Genomic DNA, 23,994 nt, shown 5'->3' with positions numbered 1-23,994 from the left:
TGACACCCTTATTCAAGGGCAGGTGGGAAGGACATGGACTTAGGCTCGGGCAGGCTCTGGTCTGTAATTCTCCAAAATACCATCCCTCCTGTGTCCTTGTTATCTTGAAAAAGGGTACCTATGTCCACTTATCTTCCAGAATTCTGGCTCCAGCCTCCCTCCCGCTACACGCTGCTTTACTGTAATACTTTGGCCAGTCTCCCCAGTCCCTAGCTTCTTTGCTCCCGCATTCTCCCCACCTGCACTCCCTCATGTGGAGGCATGTTCGAGACTCTGCTGGTTGGCAGGCACTTGCCACCTCTCAGCAGCTTTCTGCAGCTCTTTCCCTTCCGATGCTCCAACAGAATGTCCTACTTCTCATCAAACCTCCCAGGCCACAGCTCGGACGCCTGCTTTTGATGCACACGCTCCAGGATTTCCCAGCTTAGAGTTTAGAGTTCGTTGCTTACATCTCTTCATGGCCAATCTGGAATTTGCTAAATACTTGTCTACTTTGAAAAATCTTTAATTTGGGCTGAATGAAAAATGGAACCCCAGTACCCTCCCCACGTCTACATCCTCTTTCTAGCCTTGCCTGTTTTTTCAGCTCCTGCCCCATAACCCAATATACTAGCACAACTACTTGTTCCAACATTTGAACATGAGAACTCCCAATGAAGATAGGCCCACAACCTGTTCATACTGAAAGACAGTGGTAGCAAAATAGGGGCTAATGAAATAAAATACAAAAGCTTCCAAAGATTGGGCATCCACAAAAACAGACACCAGGCACAAATCAGTAATGAGTATCAACATTTATTTGGCACCTGATGGCAATACAAAATCTTGGCAGTGGAAGGGTGAAGATTCTACCACTTATGCATCCTATACTGACCCAAAGGCAGAATTTGGCAGCAAGTCTTCAAACCACCTGGTTCATACAACAAACATTAATTGAGCACCTCAACTACCATAGGCCTCAAATTTGCTGGGCACCATGGAAATGTGAAGGAAGTTGTCGCACACGTGATATGTCTTCAAACAATGTAAAAAAAAAAAAAAAAACACACACACACACACACACAAACAGTGGATAAAAGTAAAACACCTGGAAAAAAAAACCCTATAAGAATACAAATACCAACTGAACTGTATACTACAATAGCAATTTAGAAATCGCAGAAGGTAGGTTCTAACTAAAGTTAGCTGCTTGTCTCCTCCTTTTATTCAGGAAAAGGATTTATTCATCGAAGACCTAGTAAGTGCCAGCTGCTGGACATCAGCAGGGAAGAAGTACAGTCCCTGCTCCCTTGGAGCAAGTACACGTGCCATGGCCACCTGCAGTAAGCACAGCGGGGACCAATGTGATGCCGTCTGAAGGAGGTGCAGAAGACTGTTCGTGGGAAGCATGGTCAGGGGGCCTCCACCAGACAGAGACTAATCTAACAAAGAGTCAGAACACCTGCAACACTGAGATGAGGAACTGAGAGACGCTGGAGCCTAGAGAGAAATCACCATTCAATGATCCAAAGGGAAGCTAGGAGCCAGATCTCGTAAGCTGAGTAAAAATTTGCATTTTAGATGAGGTGTAACTGGAAACTAGTGTTCTAAGCAAGGGAATGACATCACCAGATATTTTAAAAACCAAAACCACTCTATTACATGGAGAATAAATTGGAAGAGAGGAAAAAATGGAGATGCAAAAGGCTTTCAAGAATACGAAAGTTTCCTAAGAGCAGAGACAAGTGCTGCTAGGTTCTATCATGTATGGTACTCTCCCCACTAAAGCACAGAGGAACAATGAGAAGGGAGACACTGCCACAGAAAACTGATGCCTTATGCTGAAGCAGAAGGCAGAAGAATAAACAACTACAGTACAGCTTAAAGTGGCCAGAAGCATCCTACAAGGACGACCTCAGACTCGGCAGAAACAGTGACTAGGGTGAAAGGAAAGAGGGGAACCAGTGCAAAGCAAGAGAGATCCTGGAGGCCAGCCCTCAAGTACAGTTTAACTGTATAGCAGAAACCACAGGAAGGAAGGAGAGATCCTGGAGACTGGTGACAGGTGGGTATGATACACAGCATACTCACCTGTCACTGCATTTTTATGTTGATATGCCTGATAAGGTTCATTCAGTGACAATTCAAATAAAGCATGACCAGGGGAATTTCTATGACTTCCAGTGTCATGACATAGAGACCCTAGGCTCTGTTCAAAGGCTGGGTGCACTGAGCACAAAGGAGCCAACGGAAGGCTGAAGGATTGTCCTTCACTAGGGCCTGAACTCATGGGGATACACACAAACTTCTCAAGTAGCAGGGTCTCATCTGCCGCTCCATGACAGATGCAAAGACCTATATTAAATTGGGACATCTTCCAAATCTTCACTGTGGAAAAAATGAGGTTGTAGACATGGGAAAAAAAAAAAGGAGATGATCTCTGAGATCCTTATCTGATTAAAAAAAAAAAGCAATGACCCAAGTATCCATGGGAAGAAAAACATCACAAACATTGAAAAGTCCATATGCCCTCTCCCCACAATAATACTGTGTTCACAATGCCACTTTCTAGGCTCAATGGCTGTAGCCAAAATGCTCCTGGCAATACATCCATTCAGAGCTGGCTCTACAGAGGAGAACACCACACAGGAGGAGCTGTCCTTAAGTTTCATACCAAAGACAGACAGAGATGGCTAACAGGAAACAAGCCTGGGAGAATCTCACATCCCTGAGGGGGTAGACAAAACAAAGACCATTCTGAAGAGAAGTCTCCATTGTGCGCCCAGTGGTCCAGTGGCCTCCAACAGCATGACTAGCAGGTGGCATCACGTGGGCGGGTAGCCTGGGAACAGGTAGAGCTGCCGGCACAGAGTACTACAGTACTCAGACATCTCCTTGCATCGGTGGAATTCTGTGCCAGGGGCGTAGCCTTCACGCTCCTTGATAAGGGCATTCACCTGGGAAGGCAGAACCAATGGTCCAAAATCTGAGATCACTTTGCGCTTCTATGTACAGACCAACCGGAAAGGTAGATGAAACTGTGCAAGGCAAGAAGGAAGAACAACACTATGGAGACAAGATGCAAAGGCTTGTGGAGCCAGCTGGAATGGACTTACCTTAACAAGCATGTCGGCCACATGCATGTCACAAGCTCTTTCAGAGAACACCTGCGTGAGGGCCTCAATGTACCAGGAACCCCGTTTGGTGTTCCGCATGGCAGCATTGCCTACAACCAGAGGTGTGAAGGTCATGGGCAAGCTTCACCAAGTCAGACTTCTATTCCACCTTCTACCCTCTCTAGTATGAAGTAGACTTCAGTATGAAGACAAAACGAAACAAAATAAAATAAACCCTACATCTAGGACAGTATAACCTTTTGCATCCTTATGATGTCTCAAAATACCTTTAAGGCAAGCGTAGCCACATATCATGTCCGACCGAGTAGGCAGTCTCATCTTCATCAAGCCCTCTTTCCCAGCATCACTCTCCTCACACCCAGGGGATTGTGAATGGCTCTTTCCATCTTGCTGGTCAACCCCTCTATCTGTCTCATCTGCAAAAAGATCAACAGAAGAGATGAAGATGTTACTTTCTTTCATCTTTTATATAGATCTGTTAATGGCACACCCAAGTTCCCTATAATTGCGACTGAAGAGTCATTTTTAGCTGTTGCCGCCAACCTATAGCTAAAACATTAAAAAATTGAAATTTAAAAAGTTATTACTTTCTAAACATGCATCATTGTTTGAGGGGCAACTTCTAAAGGCCAGGCACATGCACCTATATTCCTATTCTGAATTAAGTTTGAATGAGCCAAATTAAATAACTACATATTCCTTGCAAATGCAGTTAGGAATAATCGTATTAATTTGTTCAGTTAGTAATGCATAGAAATTACACTTTTTTTCCTGAATTAGACAATAAAATAGTGATATTCAGTCTTAGAAGAAAAAAAACAAGTCTGCTTACTATTCATATTCTACATTAAAATTATAACCTTAAATTATTATCAGTTTTAAAAAATGAGAGTAAGTGTGATCAGAGGTTTTCAGTATTTTTCAAACTTCTAAAACTTTTCCTACTTGTTTATTGTTTGTAAGACCAATTTGATAATGGTCCAAAACTTAGAGAAGTTCAAATTTGGAAGAACTTAAAATTAGAAAAAGAAATGAGTATTTTCTCCTACAAAATGAACAAGCTGCTGTTTATTTTAGAGTTAGGAAGGAGTTACGTCTGTAGAAGGGAACGGAGTGAAGATGAAGAGGTCAGCACACCTATCCCAAGATCACCCTTTCACAGGACTTCCTACATACAAGACAAGCCAAACCTTGAAGAACTTTCAGTAAAAGGACCAAGGCTCACTGACTCAAAAATTTTCTTTCTTAAATTTAAATTAAGTACTGTGCATGTACCTCCCAGGCCTGCCTCCTACTCAGAGCTAGGGGCACACCGAGTTCAAAACTATGCTCTTATTGAGCTCATCCTTCTAGCTTGGGAGCCAATTATTGTATTTTGAGAAGATTGCTAAGTCCAAGTTTTCAGAGAAGTGTCAGTATCATATTTTAGTGGGCCCAATGTTAGACATTGGGTAAGTACAACAAAAATTACTCCAGAAAAAAGCAATTTCTCCATCCAGCCCCAGCACTACAGACACTTCTGAGGTAGGAAGAAAATAGCCATTAACGGTCTGTTTTGTTGTTACTGTCATCTAGACCAGGCTAAGGATGTCCTTAAGTGATGGAGAGCTTACCTCTTGCCTTCAAGTTTCAGGCATATTAACCAATAAACATTATCCACCTTTTCTACACAACTGTTTTCTACTTATGGTCCATTTTTAGAAATGAATTTCCTCTATTTACACAACAATTTTCAGTGCTACTGTGTGTGTAAAGCCAGCCCTGGGCCTAGAGAAATGTTTATGAAGGAAGAATGCTTGCCCTCACAGGCTCGTCTCTTAGCCCAGCTCCCATTCCATGGTAACTTTCCTAGAAAAACGCACCATTTTAACTTTATAGTTAAACTTACAAAGTGTTATATGTTAAAGCTCAAAATCTCAGCGATGACTAAAGGCTTGTAATTAGCTGGATTAACAGCCTGTGATCAGTCACGTCTCACTATATCACTTATAGAGATGCTTAGTCTTTTAGATTGGAGCACAGTTGGGGTAGGCGGATGACACTAAATGGTGGCACACAGTACACCTGGAAGATAAACTTTATAATCTTATGTTTGCCATGTGTCCCATCCCTTTTCTGGGAAAAACTCTTTTCACACCTCTATAACACATGCATCCATGGTTTATGTTAAACCTGCAGCCACAAAAGACTCTTCAAATGAGCCTCAGATAAGGTGACCTCATTACTGCACACTCGTACAGTTGCTATCACACAAATTTCATCCCTGCATGAGATCTCAACGCGAGATGCTCCACATACACTTGCTTTAATTTCCCGAGTAATGCATATACTAAGACCTTTGCTTCTGTGATGGAATTTATAGTCACTGCAATTCTGTAGTGACACACAGGGAAACATTAGGCACCTGCATGTTTGGAGAATGCAAACTTTAACCTGATGAGGATGCTGACCAGGCTGTAGCAGCCATGGTTGGCTTTCTTTCCCTGAAAGCTCTTAGGCGCAAATTTTGATAATCATCACAACAGTTTAAAGAAGTTGACTACACACAGTTTATAAGAAGGAAATGAAGTAGAGGGATGTGACGTGACTTCTCTAACTTCACATAATTATTAAGCAGTAGAGTCACAATCTGATTCCAAATTTAGATTCTTAATTACTACTGTTTTCCTCTAGATGAGAAGGAGGCCTATGTGTCTTCTGAGCCATGTTACACAGGCCTGGCTCTTAAAGGGATAGAAGACACTGCATGCAAGAAAGAAGAGGGTAGATGCAGCTCAGGAGTCCAAGACAGACATGAGGTCTGCACTGTTCTCCTGCATGCTCCAAGATGGTAAAGAAAGGAGGCAAGCGCATGGGAGCATGAACACGACACAGAGAAGATGGAGGAGGAAGAGAAGACAGGTCTGGAAGAGCCAAGCAGAAATCCTTAACCGGAATGAGAAACAGTAAAAAGTACATTGAAGTTAATAAGCAGAGAAGAGGCAAGTTCTTAGGAAAAGGACACACACCAGTAAGAGATTCCTGACAGCCATGGAGGTGTACAGAGCTCATCAGACTGACAGCCTGGGGCTGCCCAAGTCCTAGCACACCCCATGCATTGGGAGACACTTACAGAGCAAGAGAGGCGGTGGCAGCAGTGAACAGAAGGAGGTGCCCAGGGGATCCAATAGCACCTGAGAGGAGCAAACAGGAAAGTGAGAGCTGGTGGAGGCCGCCCAGGAGCCACCACCCAGATGTTGGTTTGCCAGGGCACTCACCTCCACGACATGCTTGGATGAAGAACATTTTTGGCTTGTTCTGTAGACTTGGACAGTTAGCATTGTCAAAAAGCCGGAAAACCTCTTGGAGCTACCAGAAACAAATAAGGGAGAGGGGAAGTTAGGGAGCCAGTGAGACCTCTTGAAGTCTAACACATACAAATTCAACCATCATCTGAAAGGTGGGGTGATGGCTGATGTTGTCAACTTGACTAGATTTACAATTTCTTAGGAGATGCATCTTAGCTTATTTTTGAGGGTACTGAATTTCCAGAGAGAACTGAGGAGGAAAGACCTAGAACCCAGACTGAAAGGAAGGGTTGGTACAAAGAAAGCCAGGCACGCCAGCATCTCTTCTTTGTGCTACATACCCAAATGCCTCATGTTCCTGTCTCCACTGGAGAGCTGGCTTCCTTGCCTCGGGGGATTATATCCTCAAACAGGAAGCCAAAACAGTTTCTCCCTTAAGTTGCTTCGTGTTCAGTATTTGGTCTAAGTCCAAGAAAACTAATAGTGAAAATTTATGGCAGAGTGGGATCAATACAGCAACAAACCTTCCCACAGTTCATAAGCCTTTGGAACTAGTTTGTTGGAGGAATATGGGAGAATTAGACACTGCAGGCTGCAAAGCCCAGAATGCTGTAAGCAGGGCTTCACGGGCAATTTTAGTAGGATTTCAAGAGACCCCAAGTGTTAATTATGAAAAATGAAGACACAGGCCAGGCTCAATAGATCACAGAACAGATCAAGGACTTTAATGAGAATTTAGCTTGTGTCCCACTTTGGAGAGGAACTGGATGCAGTTGTCTGTATTCTGAAAACGTGAGGTTGAATTTAAATAATGGACTAATTTATTTAACAGAGTATATTTTACCATACCTGTGTGACTTGGGTCAGCATAGTGACCCACTGCTTGCTAACGTTACCCACACACTTTCATAAAGAAAGGCCCTTGAGCTTGGTTAAAATGAAGGATAGAAATACCTTATTATTTACCAGCACCCCTCAGACTCTCAGGTGTCAAAGGCTCTAGTACACATGTGTCCTCAAGGATGACCAGGGCCCAGTGCTGGATATCAGGAGAGAGTTCTATCAGAGCCATTAAGGCAAAAACTGAACTCTACGTTGGACAATAGGAAAGGGGGAAAGACGGGGAAAAGATTCCAATCAAGGGTTATAGGGTTGAGGGTACACATTTCCACAAAACAGAGTACCTGGAAAAATAATCTTTAGGCGTACTATGCTGGATACAGGCTACCCAGAAAAATATTTTCCAAGGGTCAGCAAAAAGTCAGAGGCTGCTGTAGCCAGGCGACATCACAAGCTGGCAGCAGAGGAGGAGGCAGAACGAGTCACTTACACCAAGGCTCCAGAAAGCCAAGAGGCCAGGCAATGTGTAGCCTCGGCAAGGATACATGCCTGTATTCAACTCCTGAGTGGGTCAAACAGAAAGTGACTGCTAAGATGTAAACAGAGAGACAGCACAGAACGGAGGGACCAGAAACATGCGACCTTGGTATGGAAAGCTGCTGGCACCAAGAGAAGCAGGCCCCGAAGAGGCCTCATAAGCCACATGCCAAGCTAGAAGGAGCAAGATTCTCATGTGAGTCAGAGCAAATGCTATAAAGAGGAGGCCCGGCTGCTGAGCTGTGCGGGTTTGCCAGCCACTCAGGAGGGCTTCAGTGTGGCTTTTGTCCACTTCATTATTATGACCCCATTCCTTTCTTTTTGGAACAAAAATGTTTACTCTGCCACTGTATATTGAGTGTAATTGGTTCTCTAAGTTTTACCTTCACTCTCACAATAATTTAAATTTATACTTTTAAACAGTGTTGAAACAGCTAAAACTTAGGAGATTCTTAGAAATGTATTTTTCACTATGAAATGCCCATTAAGTCTTAAGAGAACTAGGGACAGGTTATGGTTTAAACGGTGATCTGTTTGGGTGTCTTATGATAGGACTTAGAATCACAAAAATAGTTTCCCTTTTTTTCTTGTAAAGATTTATTATTTGTATTTATATGCATATGTGCTGTACTAGTTTATATGCGTCAGGTGCATGGAGACTCCCACAGAAGCTAGAGGGTATTAGGTCTTTGGGAACTAGAATGACAGGCTTGCTCTTTAGCAGCCGGATGTGGGTACTAGAAATGGATCCTGCATCTTCTGTAGAATAGTAAGTGTTCCTAACTGCTGAGCCATCTCTCTAGCCCTAGAACCAAGTTTCCTAACCTTTAGGTCATAACTTCTGAAGTCTAAATATGTGGATCATCAAATTATTTATCAAAAGATTTCTGATGCACAATTACCAAAAGTTCAATCAAAATCAAATGCATAATGAATCTGAAGTGCTTCTGTGCTTGTTCTATTGTGTGGCTTCATTCCAGCCTTAGTTACTATGAACATGTAATATGTGTACTTGGCACCGCGTGTTCCAGTAAAGCAGGCTTAAATACTCGGCTTAATTGCTAGAATGTCTTTATTGGACACAAAGGTTTGTCTTTAGAGAAGCATAATGATCTCATTATAGAAAACTGACTTTTAATATTTTTCTATCAGCATTCTTCAGCAGAGACATATAAGATTGGTAATTTTTGGACTGTTCTGTTAGAAAGTTTGATTTAAAAAATTTTTTTTGAATTGCTGGATTGAGTTTCATAAAAAAATTATTGAATGGATTCTGGTTTGGGATTGCTTTTCCAACAATTTCTGAAATAGTCCAAATCATACATCTGCCATTTTATGCTATGTATTCATGTTAAGCAGTGTTTTTTTTTTTTTTAAGATTTATTTATTGTTATATGTGAGTACACTGTAGCTATCTTCAGACATACCAGAAGAGGACATCAGATCTCATTACAGATGGTTGTGAGCCACCATGTGGTTGCTGGGATTTGAACTCAGGACCTTCGGAAGAGCAGTCAGGGCTCTTAACCGCTGAGCCATCTCTCCAGCCCCCTTAAGCACTGTTCTTAATATTGATGATTATAAAACAAAAAGGTTAACTAACTCGGAAAAACAATGAAGACACTCTATGTCCAGCAGTATTAAAACTTCAGATGGCTGGGCGGTAGTGGTGCTTGCCTGTAATCCCAGCACTCTGGCAGGCACAGGCAGATGGATTTCTGAGTTCGAGGCTAGCCTGGTCTACAGAGTGAGTTCCAGGACAGCCAGGGCTATACAGAGAAACCTTGTCTCGAAAAAAAACCCAAATCCAAAAAACAAAAAAACCAAAACCCAAAAAATCTTCAGATGACATGGTTTAACAAAGCTCCTTAAGTTTCACTGCCACAATGGACTGTATGCCTTCAAGCCATAAGCCAAAATAAGTCTTCCCTTCAGAAGCTTCTTGTCAGGTATTGGGTCACATTAAGAAAAAGTAGCTAATACAGACAGACAGAGAGGAAGGCCTATTTTCAATGGTCAGCTTCTACAAAATTATACCTACCTGAAGCAGTTTGCCATCCACACCGTAGATGCCACCTTCCACACCGTGTGAGAGGAGTGCCACTATGCAGGAGTCTGTGACCCGATGTTCAGGTAACTGTGCAAACTTCCCAAGTTTCTCTTGCATTTCCTAGAAGACAGAGACACCTGTAGTACTGTTCATCGTAGTCAGCATCAACCTCTGATGCCTGAATTAATCTCTGGCTTGCTTCAAAGAAGCGTAACTTAATGGAAGATGAAGATGTTTCCATTTTCCTGTGATCAGTGATAACACATAAACTCTCTGAAAGGCTAAAGAAAACTATACACTCACAAGAAAAATGCACATGACTTCAGACATCAAACTCTGACTTTGGAGTCACGAGTTCACTGAAATAGATTAAGAACTCCTATATTAAAGTGAGTTACCGAAGAAGCCACATGGTGACTGTGGGGATAGCTCAGTAGGTAAAGTGTATCAATTAAAGTCTGAGGCTTAGAACTTGGATCCCTGGGTGAGCATGGGGCCTTGACTATAATTCTAATACCTGGAAGGCAGAGACAGGCATTCCTAGAGCAAGCTGGCTAGTTAGCTACACTAATCACACTGGCAGGCTCTGGGTTCAACTGGAAGACTTTGCTTCAACAAGTAAGGTAGAGAGCAGTCAGACTCCTGACATCAATGCTAGGGCCTCTATATACACACATGCATACCCCTAAACACATGTCAATACACACGTATATACATATTAACAAAACAAACAAACATGAAGCTATCCTGAGTAGCCAACTTCCCAAGACTCATTCCCAAGCCCTCAGTCCATTTATATATAAGGAGACAGTACTTTCTCAGCTATAAAAGCATAAACTGCTGACATGGGATCAAGTCTCAAGACTGGAGAACAGCAGGACTTATCTACTATCTATCTGGACTCTAAGTATACCACAATGATGTCTGCCTAAGACCCATTGCTCAGGAGAAGCAGCTGTGATGTTCTTCCACATAGGGAAGACTTCACACATGGCTCTGAGATCTGATCCATTTAGTTGGGAAACCCAATTCATATATTACAACAAGAGACTTAGGCCCTCTAACTTCCACTTTTTACTGTATGAGAAAATAATTACAAGTAAATTTTCTCACAGTGTGTGACGGTTAAGTGGAATATTGCAAAGAAAGAATTTAATCACCGTGAATTTAATCACATACTTCAAAGATCCTCCATTAGTATGATAAAAATGTCTGATAGAGTAATAATTTCAATATTTGTTCAAAGAAACTTATTATTGCTCAACCTGGGGTCCAACTTAAGAATTTTATCTTCATTGATTAAGTATACAGATACCACCAACTTAAGAATTTGGTTCTTTGAAAGATAACTACATTGTATCCATTATACTTTTTAAACCTAAGTATTCCTTTGCAACTGAAGAGGACTAGTTCAAGCCTTCTGTCTTACTTGCAGTGGACAGAGAGAAAGAAAAAAAATCCCATCATTGTGTTAGTTCATCTTAATACAAATTTTAAGGAAATAAAATGAAGATGAATTTGCTGTAGGCAGAACAGTCACAGCACACAAGACGCACATTTATCATCCTCTCCTCTCAGTAAGCAGCTCACTTGTGAATGTTGTGGAGCTTTTAAAGGTGCCGTCTCCCAAAGCGGCGATGGCGGCAGCACTCAAAATTCGTGCAAAATGTGAAAAGCTGAGCTTCAGCAAATCATTCTAATAAACTCTTCCCTAATTCTGACATTTTAAATTTTAAGAGTTTCTAATCTATCTGCTTGGAAATATTTGGTCTTTGGGTTTTTTGTTTGTTGTTTTTTGTTTGTTTGTTTAAAGACAGGGATATACTATGTAGCTCAGGCTAACCCAGAACTTATTATAAAGCCCAGACTGGCCTTGAACTCTCAGCTCTCCTGCCTTAGTGTCCTAAGCTAGTACAGCATCACAAACACTTATTATTATACCTGGCCTGTTTGGATACCTCTGCTTGTATAGCCTGTAATATAACTGGAAATGGAGAAACTGGTTTTGGTGCAAAAGCAGACATATTTTTTGGGTAAGCAAAAGCAACTCACATCATAGTATTTGTTAATAAATACTCTGAATTTATTTGAAGAGAATGAATAATTGTGAGTATTCTAGAGACAGCTAAAAGTTAATTTTGCTTGAAGAAGGGAATAAAAATAACACCCACCCACCCCTGGCCATGTTAAACTTGTTCTTTGTTTTCCTTATATTTTTCTAGGAAACTATTATGCTATAGGCTTATTATATCAGTAATGAGGGCAATAAAGTAAGAGAACATGCATACTTTGTCCTGAATAAAGAGAAATCATTCAACAAATGTAGATGACTTATTTGGGTGGATTTTTTTTTCACACACATAGCTTAAAATAGGATCTGTAGATTACTTTTGTATAAAATTATAGTACTTATATAAATAGCAGGGTTTGTAGCTCTTGGGTAGTCTTTAGCTGAGGAATGGAGGTCATGAGTGGTATATCATCTATAGATAAATGCAAAGTTGTATAGGTAGTTACATTTTCCAGGGATGACCCACAGAATGTCCTTATAATCTCCCAGTTGTCTGTAACCCAAATGCAAATTAAAAAACAATAGCATGTGGTGAGAACACATCTCTACTTCCTAATGTGCTAAACTATGATTCAAGAGTCAAGTTATCCAAGGTAGACACAACACAAATTTGATGACAGACACTGAATACATAACTAAGTGGTAAGAACACTAGTGTTCTCTTTAGTACCAGTGGCAGAAAAAAATTCTCTGCAACTAATTATATTATTATTATTTTTTTTACTGCAATGGAATTACTACTAGTCAAAATGAATAATGATACAAAAGAGGACCTTAGATTTCTTGGTTGTGTTTCTCTGTTTGTCCCATATTATATGTTAAAAAAGTAGTCTTTAGATACGACCAACAGGAAAAGAGAATCCTGCACATTCCCAATGTATTTGCAATGTAGCAAAGTACGATATTCCCAGCAAACACTTGGCTTGTGACATGTTCATCTTCTCTATACACTGCTCCCTCTGCATAGACTGCCTCTGTGAGTTCACCCACGCTATTTACTCTTCTGACCTCATCTACTCAAGTTATTTATACTCTCAGCTCTTGTAAGAACAGAAGCTCCAGCTCTGTTAGTAACACAGGGGGATGAACTAATGTTAAAAGCTCTCCACATCTATCCTTGAATTCTGACCCACATTAAATTTGTGTATGTGTGTGTTTTAATGATCCTGAAATTACAAGATGCTCAAAATTTAGTTTCACTGCAACCCACATGACAGAACAACTTGGGAGTGAGAATTCAGTAGCCCTTGAATCTGCCTTAAATACAGCCTTAATGAAAGTGGTCTAAATAAAGTACAGTTCATGGACTCATCAATTTTCCTGAATGTCTCAAAACAAAACAAAATAAAATGAAAGTCAGCAATATTTAACTGCATTCGTGAAATAGAATGGAATCCTTTTTCAGGCATCTAAGATTCACTGTTAACAATATACAATTAGAAAACCATAATACAATAGTTTCCTAGAAAAATATAAGGAAAAGATAGATCATATGCTTAGAAAACAAACATAGCACAAAGCTTGTTAGGTGACTCTCCAATTCACTCAACAGTTACTGAGGACAAGCTGCCTATTTCAATCCCCTTGATGATGGAAAAGATTGGTCTTGCTATGCCTCCCCACTCTTTCCTTGTAGGAGATTAAATTCAGGGCTTTGCATACACTATGCAAATGTCCTAACCACCAAGCCACAATTTCAATCCCCAGCCAAGGCTTTGAAGCAAGAATGGACCTATTTTAAATGGTCAGTTATGGGCATTTATGGTCAAGCTGGCCATAGCACCACGCCAGGAACAGCACTGGGGCACTTTATGAAACTGGCCACACCCAAGATGTAGCAAATACATAGTTATTTTCACAGAAGTGGGACAGTCAAGATGACCACAATAAACTTTCAACACAAAACCACAGTCCTCTGCTGCAAGGGAACAAGGGGAATTGATTTACTCATTTATAAAAAACAAGGTCTCATGTAGCCTGGGCTGCCCTTCCAATTACTATGTAAAGGAAGCTGGTCTTGAACTTTAACTCCTGACCCACCAGTGACACTTAAAAACAAGTCAGTGAGGAACAACTCATAACCAATTGCTTATGTGTGAAACTTGTCCAGAAGCAATCCAGACTTAGACTATCTCTAAATAGTATTCTCATATATTTTTCTACTTGCAACCTACTGAATCTACCAGAAGTAATGATTTAAACAATAATTGGCCTCTTAAGTAATGGTACCAACTATAAATGCCCGTGTAGCCTGATTTATAAATACCCTTTTGGAGTTTGTTTGGAGGGATCTCAAGTGTCTCATCTCTTCCTGAGTGACTGGGAGTCAGGTTTCTTAACACATACATGGGGGAACCCAAGCCTCCTGGGCTTATTCTAACTCCATGAAAGCATAGTTTCCCAGAGACAGCAATGCTCAGACAACAGCTGGCCCCAGTTCTTTTACTAGACTGCAGGAAGCAACACCACAGTGAGAAACATCCAGCAGGTACAAGAGAACAGAAACCCCCAGCCCCCAGTTTACACGTCAGCCTTCCCAGCCTCACGTACCTGTGCAGTCTGGTCATGCAGCACATGGACATCGTAGCCCAAAAGCTTGAAGAGAGTGACTAGAGTGGTGTGGTCCACATCTCCTCCAGAGCGAAATTCTAGGTCTTTCTCTCCAGTGAAGTGCACATTACTCAATACCAGTGCCAAGCCACGAGGCTGAGACTGCAACCTATAGGCCTAGAAGGAGGAGGCCAATTAGATCAGGAGCTTCTTGATGACAGGCAATGTTGTTACCCTACAAGATCAAAAATTTCAAAACATACCCCAAATAATAACCCACATCCTAAAAGCAGACAACTCTCTCTATCTAACCCCCTGTATTTTTTTTTAAATCACACTAGGTAATAAGGAAAAGGCTCAGAAGGCATCAATCAACAATGGTATTCTCACAAGGGCAAAGGCAGCAGAACACGCAAACTAGGTTCAGAGTAGCAGGAATGTGTCTCTCACTCCCCACTTCTCTCTGCTTGAAATTATGCAAACTCACCAGCTGGTAATGTGCCTGGTAAAACTCAGGAGTGCATGGCTTCACCTGAAGACAGGGAGGACCATCACCATTATCTAAGGAGTGTTCTATAGAATCTGTGGTAGGGAGAATGCCAAAAGTTAGTACACATTTCAGCATTGCTCCGGTACCTTCATTAATTAGTCATTTTAACTGTAGGACACCCTTTAAATGGAGGCTTTGATGTTTATTTCCCCCAACATGTAAGCTCAATGCTGGCACAGACCCTGTTGGCTTCTGTTCATCACTGCCCCCCCCCCCCCCACGCATGGCTTCAAACAGTAGATACTCGACTTGCTGAATGGTGGAGAGTGCTTCTGAGACAAGACTGGTTCAAGTCGCCTCAATACAGACAGGAAGCCCTAAACATAGGCTTTCCCTATTTGACTTTACGGAGGAGGCAACTCAAATCATGCACAGTAAACTGTATTTCCCATCTTAATAAGGTACACAAAAAAGCTGATTATTTTGAAGAATACTACCTATAAGGGAGGGGAATGGGTCCAATTTATATCTCTCTAACCTATCCTGCTTGCCTATCAAAATTCATAAAGAACTGTTCCTATCATGAAATTAATTTCACTTTTAGGGAAAAGTCAGATACTAGTCGTAAAGCAGGTACATCAACTTGGGAGGTTCCTTTTAATTCTTACCTGTGGATAGGCGGGGCTGCTTTTGAGGGCAGGACTCACACACGGAGAAAGGGAGACTTGTGTCATAGTCACAGCCCAACTGTAAGAAATCAAGACTCACCATGAAAGACCTCAGAGAGATGGTTCTGTCTTACCTAAAATCAAGTTTCTCTCTCACATGCCCCTTGTTCTCTATATTTTCCGGACAAACTAACCCATCCCAGGCTACAGTCCTCGGGCTTCATACCGGTGGGAGGACGTGTTGAATATCTGAGAGGGTTGTGAGCAGTAAGTCTTCCAAGTGACCCTGCCTGGTCTCCCGCAGGGCTTCACAGAAGGCATCAAAAGCCTGGGGTCCTCTCTTTGGCAGCAGGTTAAGGAGTTCCACATTCTGGCTGAAACTGCCCCCTTTGGCCTAGGGTAAAGGAATAAAACACTAAATTATATTTACTTATCTAGTTATAAAGCTACTTTTCCACATGAGGTTTCTAAAGTCCTAATTCATCCTGGCAATTCCTTTCTACAGGGTGAGATTGCGCAGGTGACGTTGTCTATAAAACTCTGAAGCCTGAGAAGGACATTCCTCTTCCTTAGCACACCCTTTTATCTAAGACCAGTTTATCTTCTTGGAGCCTCCCTCCACCCCATACCTGGATGAGCTCCCTCATTTCCAAAGTGATAATGTCCTTTTCTAGGAGATGTTCTAACAGTTCGCTCAGCAGCAGCTGTTTGGCCAGCACCACTCGATTCTTTTTCAGAGTTTCCTGATGGTCAGGATGCATTCCACACACTGCCAAAATCCTACAGAAAAAAGAAGGCAGACACAGGGACTTTCAAGTATAAGCCTGAACACAGAAGAGGAGAAAAGAAGTGGATAGAAAGAAGCAAGACAAGGCACATTTTTGTTAAATCTCTTTAGCTCAAAATGGACTAAGCAGTAATATGCTGACCCTAGCAAATAAGGTATAATTCTCCAGAGCATGTTTACATCAGACTATCTGGGATAATGATCTGATTAGGAGAGCAAAGAGCCATCTTGGTCAAATTAATATAAAGAAGCACAGACACATCCAAGAGAAGAGACATTCCTCTGACAGATGAGCCTCAATGTTCAGAAAACATCACATCCTTTTTATCATAGAAAACCAACCTAAGTTGAAAATGATCTTAAGACAGGAATAAAGTAATAAAAACCTAAAGCTGACACCCATATTTCTCAGATAGACACAAACACACTTGCTCCAGAATGCTCACATAAATTATATAAAAAATATTTCAGCCGGGCAGTGGTGGCGCATGCCTGTAATCCCAGCACTCTGGGAGGCAGAGGCAGGCGGATTTCTGAATTCAAGGCCAGCCTGGTCTACAGAGTGAGTTCTAGGACAGCCAGGGCTACACAGAGAAACCCTATCTCGAAAAAACCAAATCCAAAAAAAAGAAAAAAAATTCACATTTCCATGATAAACTAACACCAAGTGATCAAAATCCTACAAGGTATGGGTAAGTAGAAACTGAGTGAAAGCCACAGAAGGAAGATCCCAATGGTGTGACTTTTAATCACAAGGATCGTGCAAGCAATGGTTAAATTATTTTGGCAATTTTGTTCCCAGCAATAAATGTATTTGAAAGATTCCTTAGTTTTTCTCTCAAATTTGAAGAGACCTGCTTATGCTCATGAGTAGAGAACCCTACTTTTATGTGCCCAGTGTGTCTCCCTGATCTTATTTAGTATGAGACAATGCTTAGAGGCCGATGGCAATGGAGTGATAGTGTAACAGTTGACTTTATACGTTAAGATAGATTTTTAGATGAAGAGTTCTGATTTCAATGTGTGAACAAATAAGCATCTTCAGTCACTGAAATACCAATGCACTGGTCAAATGCCCCTGTGTAAAGGCTCCTTTGTAAGTCCTTTTAGTCAACAGTTAGATGGAAAATTAGGGTCCTGGGGAATTGCATTAGCAAGAGGTATTGAAGCAAAGAAATTATTCAGAATGTGCCAGCTATTTCAAAATTCACTAAAATCTGCTCTAAACGAATTTAAACCTCAGTTAAGAATCACCTTACAAGACAACACAGTAATGAGGTTAAATATAGAATCTGATGAAAATAAAATTAGTACTGCAGCTGTTAGTTGGGTGTATCCATAGGTACATAATGAATGATACAACAGAGCTTAGGTCATTAGGAACACCCATTTCTTAAAAGGCGCCATTCCCTTGACTTTAACTCTACGATTCTCTCCAGGTTCACTCTGCTCACCGCGCTCTGGTTTCCTTTAGAAGGTATCTGACCTCTCCCCCACCACCTCATTCTCTTTTGACAGGACTAGACCTGGAGACCAAACTCATTTTGAGTTTCTGATCTTCTTGCCTCAGGCATCAGGATGCCAGGATTACAGCCTGGCAGCCTTTAAATGCTGGGGGCGGCGGCGACGGGGGCGGGGGGGGGGGGGCGAGCCTTTTCTCTAGACAATTTCATCCCCAGGCACAATTTACTGATCCAGTTCTAAATCCTCTTATGTCCCAGGCTTGAATGTTGAAAGGAGCAGTCACTGGTGTTTTATCTGAAGCACCACCCACTCCGCACACCTGCTACTTCCTTTTATTTCAAACTACCAGAAGTGGCTTAAATATGAACTTTCCCAAGTTTCCAGTCCTCAGGAATTTTAGGGCGCCCATGGAAAGTGGAATGGAGAAAACGAACAGCAAGAGGGTTTGTTTTAACACTTTGAGTCTGTGTCCTTAATGGTTCCCGTTTTTAAATTAAGGTTAAGAGGTTTGGACAGGAAACATTAAATTGGGTCGTCCTGTGCAATGTTTTCATCGAAACTGACTGAGGAGGCGGAGAAACGAGAACCGTCTAATCCTCTCAAAGGATTCAAATCCCCCAAACCTTGTGGAATTCTTTGATAAATATCTATTATATGGAAAAGCACAGCAGGATAGTCGACCCAAATCAAATGTGCCCAAGGCCGAGCCGCGAATTCTGCACAAAGTCACATGAGTTTAATTCCTCAGATAAGAACTGGAAGGAAAAAGACAGAGCACCTGGGGAAGAGGTGAGGTGTAGCGCGGGACGGAAAAGATCCGCTTTCATAAAGACTCCTCGGCGCTGGACAAAGGGAGGCTGCTGCAGCCTCTGTTCACGCGGGACCAGGCCAAGGGAAGCCGCGCCACTCGCCTGGCCACCTCCCCGACTCTGCCCTCCTCACCTGCTCCTCCTGTCAGCCGCCATCAGCCCCTTCCTGTGCAGGAAGGACTGAGACCTCCCGCTCGGCGCCGCCATTTCCAGCTTTTCCCGGGCTGCACTCGCACCACCCACAAAACAAACAAACGCCTGGCCGCGCCAGCCCCCACATCCCTCCCCGAGCTTCCCACCCGCGCCGCGCCTGCGCACGGCCCCGCCCGACGCCAGCAAGCCCCACCCACGCCGGGACCCGCGCAAGTGCACACTGCTCGCTGAAGCTTGCACAGCCCAATGGGAAGCGAGGGGCTCTAGGAGGAACGGGAAGGGGAGGGAAAAGAGCAAGGTTTCTCCCACTCGGAGATTTGATTGGCTATCGATTCCCGCGGAAACTGCAGCCCCCTCCCCTGGTTCCTCTGGTCCCTTCTGCTGCAGTAACTACCAGGAGTCCAAAGGGGTTGGGCTTCCTTTATTATCCTTGTTCGCTTTGAACTTCCAGGGCCAGGGTGCAGGGAAGGCAGAAAGCACGAGGAGGCGCTCTTCTCCCAGGCTGGGGCCGCTCGTGGTCGCGCTTATCCTGTCTCTCTTTTTGTCTCTATTTAGACTTATCTACCAGTTGTCCCAAGATAAGGCTGTAAAGTAATGCAAATTGCTTGGTTGGGATTGAAAACAGTAGGCACTGGAATTGGAATTTGATTCGAGTTATTTTTATGTTTTTACTAGCATCCCGATCTTGTGCAAACTATTCGGCAACCCTCACCCTTAGAATCTCCCATTATCCTGGTAGATAAGACCCCATCAGGAATCTTAGGGAGACTTGGTGTTTGCAATAGATGAAAGCTGTCTCTCAGAGGTATCCCTCCAGCTTCTCTTGGTAACTTATCGCTCTCATCTTCCATCTTATTCTGGAAATACTGGTCATCAGGTAGGCTTCAGAACGCTTCCAGAAGAATCCAGGTGTGTCATTTATATCTCAACCGTGAAGGACATGCCATAGCCCGATTCCCCGCTGCTTTGAAGGCCTCAATTGTGATGTCCAGGCAAAATCACTTTCTAATTCAACAGATATTAGGAAATGCTGGGCAAATGAGTACACGGATGATAGGTTCTGAGAGCACCACTTAGGGAAGTATCCACTTATCGTCATAGAAAACACTGTCATCGTCAGGGTGAGCAAAACAGATTTCATAGTCAGGGGGTGGAGTATTAGGCTCCAGTTTGGGGGCCACTCTCAAGCTTTGCAGATCAGGAGCAGTGGACACGACTCGTGGACCCCTAAGTCGAAGAGCTCTTCCAGGGTTTCCTCTGGGAGTCATTGTCCCCTCTGAGCCCACTCGCCTTTTCAGACTGCCTGTGTCGGGCCTCTCTGGTTGGCTAGGCTGTGGCCCCTCAGCTCCTGGGAATATGATGCTGCTGTAAGGGGGTGGCTGCTCGAGCTCTGGGGCGTGGCGCTGTGACTGTGAATCCATCACCACTATAGCCTGTTCATAGGTTGGCACCTCAAAAGCTTCATTGTCTCTGTGGGAGCAGAAATGTGGTCATTAGTGGCTGCCTGAAAGAAGCTTCTCTTTTTCTGCTCCACTCTTGCAAAAGACTTCTCTACTGTATGCTGAGCGTCGTTCTTAATGATACCAGTGAGAGAGGAAAGCAGAGTCCGTGCTTAAGAAAGCATGGGCACAGAGGGAACAAGGGCCTACGGTGCCTTCCCGTCATGCCACCCATCTCCCGTGAACTCACTGTGCATTGCCTGAGGCCTCTGGATTCTCGGTCTGCCTCGAGCTTGGCGTGGATTGGAAGCACCGTTCCACGGCACAGGCCAGGAGGCAGGCGACAAAGCAGAAGGCAGCCAAGCAGAGGAAGAAATAAGCAACGGGGGCGACATCGGGCTGTATGACCAGTAAAGCCAGCCCCAGGAGGAGGGAGGCACTGCTCAGGAAGAGAAATGGCTGCTTCAGTTTCCCCAACAACTGCCTTGGCACCATGGCCCCTCCCAGGGCACCTGTAGAAAGACACACAGTTGTGTGTTAGCGAGTGATCGGCACTGCAGCAGTGCCTGAAGCCAACGATCTTCGGGCCTCTGGCAGCTCCATTATTGTATCTGGGTTATTGGTATGGGAAGCTGGGAAATTAGTTCAGTTCTGATTCTCACCTCTCAGGTGAGTTTACTATTCCATGCACTGCCTGCATTCTTAGCTCTCTCTCTCTTCCCTGAAGTCTCTCTGTTGGCTCCCAACTACACCACGCAGGTAGGAGACAAGGCCAACCTCCTTGCCTGTGGCCTCAGTGCACACAGGAATCTCTGGAATCCATATGATGGATTAAGCTTTGCCCTTTTCCTGGTTTGGTCAGACCTCTGTTCTTTTCTTCCCAGCCAGAGGGCCCCCAATATGACCCTGGTGGAGATAGAAAGAGTACTCATCACTTTCTTACCTGTCAGCCTGAACGGTGGCTGTCAGCCACAGTTGAGTCAGCCCATGCTCTGGATGGAGGAAAATGTGACCCCAGACACAGCAAGGCCACAGGGACACCAACTAAGTGAGCAAGAATCTTAGAAAGGCCTAGGGCAACCACCCTAAGTCCTAACGACTTCTGCACCCCACGTAGTTCTGACCTAAGCCTCCTCCCACAAATCACTAATCTCAGATTTCAAGTTTCCTGCCAGCACAGAGGCTGGAGGGCTGATGAGAAACGGACATCTTTTCTCTGAGAAAACAGCAGCAGTCAATCTCAAGACAGCTTACACCGGGCAAACACCCGGCCAGTTTCCTGAACTCGGTGCAGCAAGAACTCGCAGACCCTCTCCGCCTACACCAGCCCAACTCCCAAGGCCTGCGCCCCGCCCCTTGTAGAAGTCCCGGGAGCTCGGGCTCACCTGTCTCCCAGGGACGCCGAAAACCCGTGGCCGACCTGGAACACGGGGCCAGAAGGCGGAGCCCACTTGCCCCACCCTCTCTTCTGCCTTAATCCTACCTTCAAGCCCAGTCTTTCTCCACCCCTTTCTCCCAAGACTGACCTGTTACTGCTCCACCTCAGTTTCCACTGTAAAGCCCTGTCCCCTCCCACTCCCAATGGTCTTTGTACTTAGGACCGGAGTTGGAATTAGTCTTTCCCTCGTCTTCCTCAAAGCATCATGGGTGCTAGTCACAATCCTAAGCACAAAGTACCTTCTGATTTGTTTTGTACGAGTCTTTCCTGAAAGACTGGAGCAGAGACCGTGGCGTATTGGGTATAGAGGGAGCCATGGTCGAACTTGGAGTGGCATATCATGCCTCCTCTGCTGCTGCTTCTGTGGATTCTTTGTCTCAGGGAGCCTCGGAGGTGTGCTATTGCTTCCCTCTAGGCTTTTCACAAATCCTTCTTCTAGATGAAACCTGCTTTGGAGTCTGCACTGCTTAACCACACCGTTCCTTTCTCTGCCGCAGCTTTTACCTGTTTCTATAGTATTTTATGTTTATTTACTGTTCTTTTACTTTAAGCATTACCAGAAAAGTGATTCTGAAAAAAGTAGATTCCTGACGCTGGGTAGCTACATAGTTTATGCTCTGATCAGGAGCTAACCCCACAAAGGGCTTCAATGCACCCTGTGGCTCCCGTAGCTGCTCGAATGCTCTATTTGCAGGTTTGGGCTGTGAGGAAGAGGAAGTGGGAGAGAGGGAGGTGGTCTGCTGTGCCTCTGTGGACTCTATTCCCTCACCTCCTTAGCACTGGACAAACCCAACCGAGCTAGAGAGACAGGAATACAAATATAATCTAGGATCCTCAGCAACAGTTGTGGGGGCCCTAGACAAGACAAAACTGATAGGAAGAACAGAGAGAGGGGGGAGGAAGGAGAGAGAGAGAGAGAGAGAGAGAGAGAGAGAGAGAGAGAGAGAGAGAGGTGGGAGGGAGGAAGGGAGGGAGGGAGGGAGGGAGGGAGAGGGAGAATGAGAATGGATATGGATATGGATATGAGAATGAGCATATCTGATTATTGGCAGGACTTCCTAGGAAGCTTTTGTCCAAGATTGCTCTGGAAGTAAGGATGGGGCATCACGGCAGACTATAGTACACAAATGAGTCTCTCTATAAAGTAAGAATGAGGACAGGAACAACCTGTAGTTATTTTGCTTGTACCATTTGTTTGAACCAGTTTCCTTACTATTTAGCTCATATGGACAAAGTATGGCTGGAACTCAAATTTAAAGCCTCAGTAAATGTTCCAGCAGAAGGAAGTTGTTGAGCAGTCCTTGGTATACTTTGCAAGTTATCTTCACATGTGACTTTGGAGAGGGAGAGGAAAGAGGTGAAAGGCAAAGGGTCTGAGGGTGTGGGTGGGAGTGTCCACATCATGAGGTCTGGGCTGTGTTCTTGTGGCAGAGCTGGGGCACCTATAGCTTAAGGCTCTTGGCTGCCAGAGGAGGCTGTAACCTTGAGATCTGCTAACTGTGAGAAGCACTAGATATAAATCTTTGAGTCTGGACAGTCTGTAGTCTGTGTTCTTTAATTCTCTAACTCAGTATTTTGACATCAATTGCATTAGTTTCAAAAGTTATAAACTAAAAGGTAATGTATACATGATTATTCGTTATCTTGATATCATTTAAAAGTTTTATAATTCTAGGCTGTTTACAAAATGGATGAGTGTACACTCATCACTTTGCAGCTTTAGAACATTTTAGGTCACATATATTTCACTTGATGATAAAAGTCTTTAGTAATTTCTCATTGGGGATCAAACTCAGGTCCCGGCATATACTAAGCTTACACAATGATCTATAGATCCTCAGCCCCATTATGCTATTTATAACATCTATGAAACATATTATAGAATGGATAGGCTGCAATTCTATTAACATACTGAAAGGTTGCTATGAAGGGTTACTGAAACAGCCTCCTTATTCAGTTCTATCATTAAAAATTATGCTATCTGGAGGAGATAGCAAGGAGGCTAGAGATTGCTAGGGTCAGAGTAAGGGAGAGAGGAGCAATTGTTACTGTTTTGTTGTTGTTGTTGTTGTTTCATTTTTTTTTTTTTGAGACAGAGTTTACTGTCCTGAAACTCACTCTGAAGACCAGGCTGTCCTCAAATTCAGAGACTCATCTGCCTCTGCCTCCCATGTGCTGGACTTAAAGGTTGGTGCCACCACTGCCAGGCTTGTTATTGGGGCTTTTGTAGAGACAGGCACATTTCAGTATTAGATGGCAATGGTGAACTGTGTGATGACTACACAGTGTGATGAA

The 23,994-nt window shown here is 43.4% G+C and overlaps 2 protein-coding genes and 1 non-coding gene across 5 annotated transcripts; all 3 read right to left on the bottom strand.

The window, feature by feature from the left end:
- Nucleotides 1–779: 779 nt before the first annotated feature.
- Nucleotides 780–18,969, bottom strand: Casp2 (caspase 2). Of its 3 annotated transcripts, XM_052173565.1 has the most exons (11): nt 18,803–18,968; nt 16,239–16,389; nt 15,836–16,003; nt 15,610–15,688; nt 14,939–15,033; nt 14,452–14,628; nt 9,822–9,950; nt 6,374–6,464; nt 3,383–3,532; nt 3,096–3,205; nt 780–2,936 (listed from the first exon to the last, which is right to left on the bottom strand). In XM_052173565.1, exons 1-11 carry the CDS (start codon nt 18,874–18,876, stop codon nt 2,805–2,807), a joined length of 1,356 nt encoding a protein of 451 aa, XP_052029525.1. In that variant the 5' UTR covers nt 18,877–18,968; the 3' UTR covers nt 780–2,804. The 3 variants fall into 3 exon arrangements, with proteins under 3 accessions (XP_052029525.1, XP_052029527.1, XP_052029528.1); XM_052173567.1 differs by lacking the exons at nt 780–2,936; nt 3,096–3,205 and adding an exon at nt 6,229–6,289 and having other exon boundaries at nt 3,438–3,532; nt 18,803–18,969; XM_052173568.1 differs by lacking the exons at nt 780–2,936; nt 3,096–3,205; nt 3,383–3,532; nt 6,374–6,464 and adding an exon at nt 6,748–6,865 and having other exon boundaries at nt 18,803–18,969.
- On the bottom strand, nt 7,372–7,461 carry LOC127679613 (small nucleolar RNA SNORD88). The gene has a single exon (XR_007976875.1). It is a non-coding gene; the product is annotated as a small nucleolar RNA SNORD88 (small nucleolar RNA).
- Nucleotides 18,970–19,218: 249 nt separating the features above from the next.
- On the bottom strand, nt 19,219–20,763 carry Tmem139 (transmembrane protein 139). The gene is made up of 2 exons (XM_052172486.1): nt 20,512–20,763; nt 19,219–20,292 (listed from the first exon to the last, which is right to left on the bottom strand). Exons 1-2 carry the CDS (start codon nt 20,754–20,756, stop codon nt 19,896–19,898), a joined length of 642 nt encoding a protein of 213 aa, XP_052028446.1. The 5' UTR covers nt 20,757–20,763; the 3' UTR covers nt 19,219–19,895.
- Between the last annotated feature and the right edge of the window lie 3,231 nt (nt 20,764–23,994).

The sequence above is a fragment of the Apodemus sylvaticus genome, chromosome 2 (genome assembly GCF_947179515.1).
Source record: "Apodemus sylvaticus chromosome 2, mApoSyl1.1, whole genome shotgun sequence".
Taxonomy (NCBI): Eukaryota; Metazoa; Chordata; class Mammalia; order Rodentia; family Muridae; genus Apodemus; species Apodemus sylvaticus.
The sequence above is the reverse complement of the archived record's forward strand: the minus strand, read 5'-3'. Positions and strand labels throughout refer to the sequence as shown.

Bases quoted from the DNA above. Each gene is read 5' to 3' on its own strand.
- Casp2 (XM_052173565.1), bottom strand. From the start codon at position 18,876: ATGGCGGCGCCGAGCGGGAGGTCTCAGTCCTTCCTGCACAGGAAGGGG. The intron at 15,689-15,835 runs GTATGAAGCCCG...GATTTCTTACAG, and splicing joins TTCAACACGTCCTCCCACCG to TTGGGCTGTGACTATGACAC. The intron at 9,951-14,451 runs GTACGTGAGGCT...TCTGTCTTCTAG, and splicing joins TGCATGACCAGACTGCACAG to GAAATGCAAGAGAAACTTGG.
- Tmem139 (XM_052172486.1), bottom strand. From the start codon at position 20,756: ATGGTGCCAAGGCAGTTGTTGGGGAAACTGAAGCAGCCATTTCTCTTC. The intron at 20,293-20,511 runs GTGAGTTCACGG...CTGCTCCCACAG, and splicing joins GAGGCCTCAGGCAATGCACA to AGACAATGAAGCTTTTGAGG.